Source organism: Poecilia reticulata, chromosome 22 (assembly GCF_904066995.2).
Source record: "Poecilia reticulata chromosome 22, P_reticulata-male-v2, whole genome shotgun sequence".
NCBI lineage: Eukaryota > Metazoa > Chordata > Actinopteri > Cyprinodontiformes > Poeciliidae > Poecilia > Poecilia reticulata.
The window spans coordinates 7,439,654-7,449,152 of record NC_088851.1 but is presented as its reverse complement, the minus strand read 5'-3'; the positions used below and the strand labels follow the sequence as shown (position 1 = coordinate 7,449,152).

At 41.9% G+C, this 9,499-nt stretch overlaps 1 protein-coding gene across 1 annotated transcript; it reads left to right on the top strand.

Annotated features, from left to right (window-relative positions):
• The first annotated feature begins 806 nt into the window (after window positions 1-806).
• txlnbb (taxilin beta b) lies at window positions 807-7,437 on the top strand. The gene is made up of 10 exons (XM_008399017.2): window positions 807-930; window positions 2,739-3,010; window positions 3,258-3,349; window positions 3,443-3,613; window positions 4,576-4,770; window positions 5,077-5,196; window positions 5,279-5,353; window positions 5,438-5,530; window positions 5,669-5,764; window positions 6,871-7,437. Exons 2-10 carry the CDS (start codon window positions 2,776-2,778, stop codon window positions 7,360-7,362), a joined length of 1,569 nt encoding a protein of 522 aa, XP_008397239.2. The 5' UTR covers window positions 807-930; window positions 2,739-2,775; the 3' UTR covers window positions 7,363-7,437.
• Window positions 7,438-9,499: the final 2,062 nt, after the last annotated feature.

Sequence of the window (9,499 nt, the reverse complement as noted above, 5' to 3'; positions counted from 1 at the left end):
ATTGTAAAATATAAAAGTCAAAATTTAGAAAATCACACTACTTCTAATGATAATTTTGAATTTTAAAGAACATCTATTAGGAATTTCAAAGGTGGAATGTAAAACATTAAAAAATGTGATTTCATTCAAAGTCAAAATCTGGATTTAAAAAAAAAAATCTTGATAATCATGACACAAAGTGGCTGTGTAAGTCCTGTCATGTCCTCTCTTATCTAACACAACAGGCAACAAGTTTAAGAAAGAATAAAAGCTGATTTGGGTTCAGCAAAGTTGGCTTTTCAGTAAAAGTCTCTGGATAAACTTGATTTTACTTTTGATAAAACTTGTAGAAAAAAAAAACCCATACATTTTCCTTTGTAAGAAAAGTATATTGGTAACAATTTCTACCCTGATTACAAATTCTCCATCTGCATGAACAGGCCAAATTTGTACCATTTTTGAATTGCAGTTGGGGGGGGGCGCACAAAATCAGTCCAAGGGCCACAAATGGCCACCGGGCCGCACTTTGGACATCCCTGGCCTACATGAAGTCAGAAGACCTATATACGTTTTTAACCTTCACGCTGTGGAGGAGTTTTTCTCTAAAACCAGCCAATCAGAGACGGATCGTCTTTCATGCCACCTCTCTGCTGCTCCGCCACTCCACACTCTTTAAGGCCCATTTGTCAAAATAATTACACTGCAAGTAACAGCGGCCCGTCGTACAGTAAACGTACAACTAAAGCAGCAAAAAGTGACATACTAATAGCAGAACATGCTGATTGCAGCCATGCTGCAGAGAGTCTCCATCCTCCCTCTCCCTGTTCAGAGTGAGCTGCTCTCTCCCGGTTTATTTTGAGGCGGTCTTATCACAGCTGTCGTATCGCTGGTGGCCGCCTGTCCGAAACCCCTCGCCACTCTTTCCCTTTTCTCTTCTGGACCTTTGTCCCGGTAAGACCCCGTTTGCTTGTGACCCTTCCTCTTAGTGGACTGTCTAACACAAAAATATGAGCCAAAGCCGTTTGCTGGAGCCGCTTCTGTCGTTCTCTAACTTACTAATGTGTGTTTCGCTGCATGTGGTGACAAGCTGACCGAGTTTGTTGGAGACGAGAAGCTGCTCAGCGCAGTGAGCGTCATTTGTTTACGACAAACAGATATTCCCTTGTTGGAGGAAACATTTAAATATCTTACTGAGAACTTTGTACCCAGCCACAATATCTCCAATACTTTCTTTATTAATATTTGCTTTTTTAACCTCCTTTCAAAATATCGAAGCGAGTCTCTCACATAAGCCTTTTATGTGAATATAAATAGCCAAAGAACTTGTTTTCACTGACCCCGACATCAACAAGATGTTGGATTAGAAACAACAAAAAATTAATAAATAACGTGCCCATATTAAGAAGTTCCTAAAATAGCTTGTGGGTCTGGAACAGGTGCCGTGTGCTCTGCTTGTGAAAGCGAAGGCTGCGTGAAGGCAGGACTAATTTTATGCACCGCAGACGGGCTCTGACTGTGAGTGTGCACAACACAGGCAGGCAATGTCACTTTATATCACACTATTTGCTCTCTCCTGATTGGTTGGACAGAAGAGCTGTTGCCAGAAAAGGGCGATGTTTCTCATACTCTGCGTCAAAGCAACGTGACACCCTGACCAGCATCTGATGTTTGGCGCTGAATCTCGTTTGTCGTACGTTTACGTACATTCTTGTATCCTGCGAAAAGTTAGGATGCTGTGTAAAACTAAAAAAAAAACTGTTATCATTATTGTTTTCAATATAATTAAGTGAAACTCGGCAATATATCAAAAGTTGGCGGATTTGTTTTTAACTTATGCAATATCAAATGAATTTTGAAAATTGCATTTGTATTCTGTTTTTTAATGTTTAGCAGTTTTTTTCTCATAGTTTTGGGGTTTTAAAAGAAGAAAGGGAATCTGATATGGTTTAAGACGTAGGTGTGACTGGTTGGCTAGCATGATATTGTAACAATATATTATATTATTGTCTAATATTTAAAAAAAAAAAACCATAGTTTATTGCTCTCTGGCATCTTGCTTTGAGTCTGAGAGGTTTTTCCTCTATGAAACATGTCATTTATTTAGTGGAAATATTGCTGTTGAGACTTAATGATAACCTTTTTCAACCTTTATAGCTCCACAGTTGAAAATGAGGAGCTGACATTCACAGATGACATTGAAATAAAATCCAGTCCAACATCATTACAAAACACTTAACATTTGGTCAAAATGGATGACTTGTCCATTCTGTGTGCCTGTACGATCACAAAGCTAACATGCTAACATGGATGTTTTAAATGGTGAGAGAAAGCCACCATTTCAAACATCGCAAAACATCCATCTCTAACTCAACTCACTGACATTAACAGTATTACGCAACATAATATCACTGTCTTACCTTTTCTCATTTCTTCCTGTGGACTATCAGCTTCAGCTAAGTCTGATGTGGTTGTTCAGATCAAAATGGCGGAAGAACAATGAGGTTTCTTCTTGACGTCAACAAACAGCGTCTGGGTTAAACAAGCACTTCAGCGTTTTAATTATTTATTTATTGTCTCTGAAACAAAAAGCAGCAAATACATAATAAGTAATAAAACTGACTATTTCAGATCTGTGAAATTGATAAATATGCAACAAAATAGCTTAAATTGCAGCAGACATATTTGTCATAATGACATTTCTTATGAGATCTTTCTCTCGCCGTTTCCATGTTGAAACGTTGTCGTGCCCTCCATTGCAGAGCCGCGTCGCTCCCTCGTTTGCGCTCGCTGAGGATTATGGAGGCTTGTCAGGAGAGCGGCCCCGCCCCCACCGGTCCTGGAGCGTCTCCGGCCCAGGATCGCCACATTGACCTGACAGAGGACCTGGGCCAACAGCTGGAGGACATCATTAGCACCTACCAGGCAGCCCAGATTCCAGCTGAGCCAGAGGACATCGAGGAGGTCACAGCTGCCAAAGAGCCAGATGCCCGCAAGGACCAGAAACTAGAGAAGAAAATGCTCAAAAATCTAGGTCTCGTTATTTCTTCTTTCCTGAACGTTGCATCGATTTTAAGTTCCATGGCTTCGGATTCAGCTCAGTCAGCAAAAGTCCTGTAGTTTTACTGAAACTGATAGTTGTGTAAGCTCATCTGTACCTTTTGTACACCGTTTTAGTCATTTTAAGGGATTTTGTTTTTCCACAGTGTGGGTTACACAGCTTGTGTAATTTTACATCTTTACACATTGTTGACAATGATGGATGATGTCTGACTGCTCAGGTAAGGAGGCCATGCTGTTAATGCAAAGTTTGAACAAACTCGACACTCCAGAGCAGAAACTGGAAACCATCATAAAGAAGCACGCTGAGCTGGTGAGTAACGGGAAAATCAACGTGCAGCTGCCCACATTAATTTGATGAACATTTGATGAATGTGTGTGTGTGTGTGTGTGTGTGTTTCTCCAGCTAGAGGAGCATCGCAGTGACCAGAAGCAGATGAAGACTCTGCAAAAGAAGCTGCTCCAAGTGATGAAGGAGAAGGACCAGCTGCAGAGCGAGCACAGCAGGGCGGTGCTGGCTCGCAGCAAACTGGAGGGGCTCTGCAGGGAGCTGCAAAGGCACAACAAGACCTTAAAGGTACGTCACTTCTGACGTCATTCAGAAACATTCAGGCGTAAACAAACAGAGTCAAACCCGAGCGCCGTGCTGGTGTTAAAATAACAGGTGGCGTCTACATAAACCGCATTAGAAAGCTCAAGATCCGCACAGTGGTTTGCAAAAGTATTCACGCCACTTGAACTCCGACTTTCACACTTTACTTCTTCAAACTTTCGCATATTTTGTAGGGATTGTGTGTGAAAGACCAACACGAAGGAGTACAATATCGCAAAGTGGTAGGAAAATGGACGAAGGTTTTCAGAAAACTTTGAGTATTCACTCTTTAATACTTTGCAGACGGAGCCACCATGGGCTGCAAGTATAACTGTCTTGACGTTTTACCTGAGTGAAGTTGGCCGCTCCATCTTCTTCAAATTAAACGAAATTGGTGTCAAATGTTTGCGCCAGTTTGTGTAGCAAAAATGTTTTGTTTGAGCCGCTATTATGTTACGTTTCTCGAGGTCATCAAAGGTCAACCAGCCCCCACAACATTTACAAATTCACACAAAACATTATGTCGATCAACTGTGCTAAGTTTGTGCTGGTCTGCGCTGTAATAAGTTTTAGTTTGAGCTGTTATAAATTTTAAAAGATCAACCTGCCGTCTCCACCACTGCTTTTGGAGGCACCAAGCAGCTGGAGAAAATGATTAGAAATCCTTCTTTGTCCTATATAAATCTCAAAATAGTGTGAATTTAAAAATGTTGTTTTGGTTTTCTGAAAAATCAGGCAAAATAGGAAGTAGCATGAATCTGATTACTTATAGAGTTTTCACAAGTTATTACCAACAAAAAGTGATGCACTTTAATTCAGTTTTCTGTCAGGCGGTCGGTTTTCTCAGAACGTGTTGAGACGTTGGTGAAAAACTCTTCCTCTTCTCGGAAACCACTGGTACTGTGGAAATGCTGTGCTAAATGCTAACGCTCCTCCCTGACCCGCAGGAGGAGACGCTGCAGCGGTGCAGAGAAGACGACTTAAAGAGGAAAGAGATCACCACCCACTTCCAGGGGACCCTGAGCGACATCCAAGCCCAGATAGAGGAGCACAGCAGCCGCAACACCAAGCTGTGTCAGGAGAACGGCGCCCTGGCAGAGAAACTCAAGGCGCTCATTGCACAATACGACCAGCGAGAGGCGGTATGGAGCTTACCACACACACAGCCGTCGACTCTGTGCCAGACTAAAGAGCAGATACAGTACATCACAGAAAGGTCAAACCGTACTCTCACTCTGCGCCGGAGGGGGGGGGGAGTACACGTTAATTTGATGCAATGTGCTCACGCAATCCCTGACGCATCTGCATCCATGCATTCATTACCTGCAACTTTCACCCTGGTCTTACTTCTATTAGACACAGTAGTCCAGCCAAAGCTTAATCCGAGTGAGAAGTGAAATTTCTCTCTGCGTGAAAGCGACTCATAAATCCCCTTGATTGTCTACCAGAACTTGGAAAAAGTTTTCAAGCACAGAGACCTGAAGGAGAAACTTCTGGAAACCAAGCTAGAGCAGGCCAATCTGATCCTGAAGGAGGCTGAGGGGAAGCACAAGCTGGAGAAAGAGCTCGTACGTCCAGTGAATCACGTTTGGGTTGTGAGTAAATGTGAGTCTGCATGTATTAACGTGGGATGTGTCGATACCACAACAGCTTCTTAAACAAGTGGCGGAGTACAAGCTGCAGCTGAGCGGCCTGAAGGAGCAAGAAACAGACATGAGGAGTCAGGTAGGGTTGCCATCTGCAACATTTGTTTGTTTTATTTCAGTTTTAGATTGTTTTCCTTCCAATGTTTTCGTCAACTCTTCCCAGCTTGACATGTACTCCAAAAAGTTTGACGAGTTCCAAGGTACGGTGTCGAAGAGCAACAGCGTCTACAGCGGCTTCAAACAGGACATGGACAAAGTAAGAACGGCTTTTTGTAATGTTTCCTTCTAGTTTCCCATCACTTGCAAAGTTGAAGGAAGCAAAAAGAGAACGATCCACCCAGATTTTTAGAAACAAGAAAAGTGTTTTGCAGTGTACTATGTTTGTATTGTATAGATGGCCAAGAAAATGAAGAAGCTGGAGAAAGAGTGCCATTCATGGAAGACGCGCTTTGACAGCTGCAACAAGAATCTCATTGACATGGTGGCTGATGTAAGCAACAATTTTCAACAAACTTGAGTGTATTATAAGGATTTTATAGACCAACACTACCTCCCCTAACACATCAGACAAGTTAACTGATAAACCAAACGGAAAACACCTGCTACATCATCCCAATTGTTAACGAGGCGGCCTGCGGTAGAATTGAGCTCTAAGAACGTTTAGCGCCTCCTGCTGACACGACAGCACTTTTAGGTGGTACAGGTCAACAAATGCACCAGTTGTATACTAACAAAGCAAAGCCTTCATAATTTGAAAGTATGTTAACAATCAGTGTTTGAAATATTTACTTAATAATCTACCTCAGCTGGTTGTTTACAGCGCAAGCAATTTCCGGTAAGCTTCTTACATGCATCACGGACAAATGTTGGCGATTGAGTAAAGTCTACTGGCGCGTTCACACCAAACGCTTTGCGCCCGTCAAAAATGAGTTCGACTTGTGTACACTTTGACTGCGGAAGCTTGACAATTCACTCTACCCCTAGCGTTTCATGCGTCTGGTTTACATTCAAAGTCTAAGTTGAGGCGCGTCAGACGTGTGAGATAGCCGTCTGTTGTTTTCTGTTGGAAGCTCCAAGCAGTTCAAATCACACCGTGCTAGACACTCAAAACGTGCCACAATGGTCTTGACGCACCTCCACATAGACTTTGAATGTAAACCAGACCCGCTTGACAAATTAAACACATTTGGCGTGAACGCAACATAAAACTTCAAGAGTCCACAACTCCAGGAAGCAATCGTGTCTCAATAGCTGAGGGTCCAGATCCTCCGTATGAAGTAAAGCACAGCGTACGGAGTGGCTTTTTACCAGGCTAAGTTAGCAACACAAAAATTCCACCAATTTCCAACTTGCAAAAGGAAATTGTTCAACTCTGGTGTGACATCATTCCCTGACCTGACGTCCGACTTCCCAGGTAAATCTAACGTAGCATAATTGAGATAAACTTTGTCGGCATCGGCCCTGAAATAAAATGCTGCTCAGGGTCTCATGCACCTAGCACATACATTTTCAATAAAAACATTGATGTTTGTTGTTGTAATGTAAGAAAATACCTCAGAGAGAATTGCAAGAGTTTTGTCTGTGTCATCTCAACAGAGAACCATCAAGGAAAAGGAGTTTGAGCTTCTCACTATCAAGAACCAGAAGCTCGAAAGTCTTTGCAGGGCTTTACAGGAGCAAAGAAAGAATCTATCTGAGCAAGTACAGGGAGCTCAACCAGACAAACACGCTGATGAGCAAGCGCAGAAGGAAGGCGGTGATGTGCCGGAGGCTCCTACAGATCAAAAAGAGGATCATCCAGCTCAGGACACAGGAAACCCCGCCTCTGCTGAATCGCCAGCGCAAACAACTCCACTAACCGAGGCACTGGCTAAACTGAAGGCTGAGCAGGCTCTATTGAAAGAGATTGCTGGTTCTTTCACAATATTTCACACTTCACCCACAGAATCAGCAGATAGTCAGTCACATGGACTCTCCGAGGGCATCGAAGGGCCAGAGAAGAAGCAGGGAGAGGAGAGCAAACACCAGGACATCCACAAGGATCAAAATCAAGAACAGCGAGATCGGGAGATGGAGTCAGTTGATTAATGCAGAAACCGCTGCGACAGAAAACCCGCTGCATGTGAGAATACAAAAAATATTAATAAAAAAAACCCAACGTGAGCTTTGTCTTTATTGTCCGTTCATTATGCCATGAGTAAAGGTTGAGGTTGCGTTTAGATTTTACCACAAGAAAATCATACACGTGGAGTTTTAAGCATTGTTGAGAATAGAATGAGCCTTTATTTTTAGGCCAACATTTAGAACTTTACATGAAGAAAGTGAGATTAAAACTCCTAGAACTGCAAAAGGGAGAGATGCCCAAAACCCACCTAGAAACCAAAAAGTTGAGCATCTCTCGTTCTGTGGCCTAATGAGAGATGCCCAACTTCTAGATGTCTCTCATGTTTGGAACAGAAACAGCTGTCTACGTCTGGCTAAAAAGGGCTAAAGAGACTGTACGTCTGCACAACTAAAGAATACCACCACAGCGGGAACTCTCATTGGGTATTAGGTAGACAGTACTGCAGGGGAGACCCTTGTTGACGCCAAAAGCGTTTTGAGCGTCAGGCGCGTCTGGTTTACATTCAAAGTCTATGTGGAGGTGCGTCGAGGGCCGTTGCGGCGCGTTTTGAGCATCTGAAGCGTCAAGAGTGTTCACTGGAAAACATCGGGTAGAGCTAATGCATCTGAGGTGCTCTTGAGGCACCTCCACATAGACTTTGAATGTAAACCAGACGGGTGAAACATTAGGTCTAGAGCAAAATTAGAAGCGTCTGCATTCAAAGCGCAGACGCATCGAATTTGAAGTGTCAGATGTGCTTTTGACGCAGTAACACTTTTGGTGTGAATTAGACCTTCAGAACTGCCTCAAGTCTTTGTGGCATAGAGTCAACAAAGTGGCAGAGACATTCCTCAGAGATTTTGGTCCATATTGATGTGATTTGTTGGCTGCACATTCATGACATCAATCTTTCTTTCTACCTCACCCCAAAGCGCTCTGTTGGGTTGAGAACTGGTGAACGTAGAGGTCATGGCATCACAATGACCTTGAGCTAAGCATGCATTTTCTAATTTACCAAAAAATATTTCAGAGAAGTTAAATAATTATTTAAAACGTGTTATGCAGTTTTTCACAGACTGGCCTCTTGAGGACGTTTGAAGTGTAAAAAGTTACGTATCTCTTTGAAGAGCCACATTTGAAAAAGTACTCGACTAGTTTTTTGTGCCAAGACGCTCACATGTTTTGCTGAAAGCAGCAGAGCTCTGCTGGACCTCACTGAGAAAGAGAGCAAGGAAGGTAGGCGGGCAGCGTTTTGTGAGGCCAGACAAGCGCACATAAAAATAGACGACGGACACAGTGTTCTGCAGTTGGCTGCCAATTTATGGGGGCAGCTTGATTGGTGGACGCAGGAGGCCTGTCAGTCAGTACATCAGAGTCTAAATGCATGTATTTTGTGTCAAACTGGTTTTTGAAAGGAGAATATCAGTCAGAAAATGCAGAGAGAGCTAAACCAGTCAAATTTGTAACAAGGTGTTTTTTTTATATGTGTAAAGCTCTTTGTCTTTATTCTTTACTGCAAATTATCCTGTAGACAAAAATGCAGTTTCATTAGTACAATTTTGTATTTTCATGTGAAACGTTGAAATGCTTTTTTTAATTTTTGATTTCCATAACATATTTCAAAACATTAACCAGAAACTACTACACCTTATGAATTCCTTGTACGTCAATTTTTCCGACTTACTGATTGACAACTATTTCTAATAAGTCACAGTAAACATTACCACCAAGTGTTTAATTGACAAATCTAAATTGAAGATAAAGACACATTTGGAGAATGAAGTATGAATTTTTACAGCTGGATTAAAAAAATATACAAAGTAGTTTACAATTGTGTCAAAAAAGACTCCTAATTGCGTTTTGTGTGGGTTTTTTTTTTGTGGTAAATTACATTACATGATTACATGGCATTAGAAAGAAAACACGTTAAAAAGAATACGTTTAAAAAAACATTAAAGTAAAGAGGGAAAACTGAGGGAAATACAAAGAGATTAGCTCAAATGAACTTGAATCAATCACTTAATGCCTTATGGTGACTAAAGGCATTAAGTGATACTGATTTAAAGAACCAGAAAACTTTAAACTTTACACTAGCTTCCATTTGAAACCAACTCTTAGGCC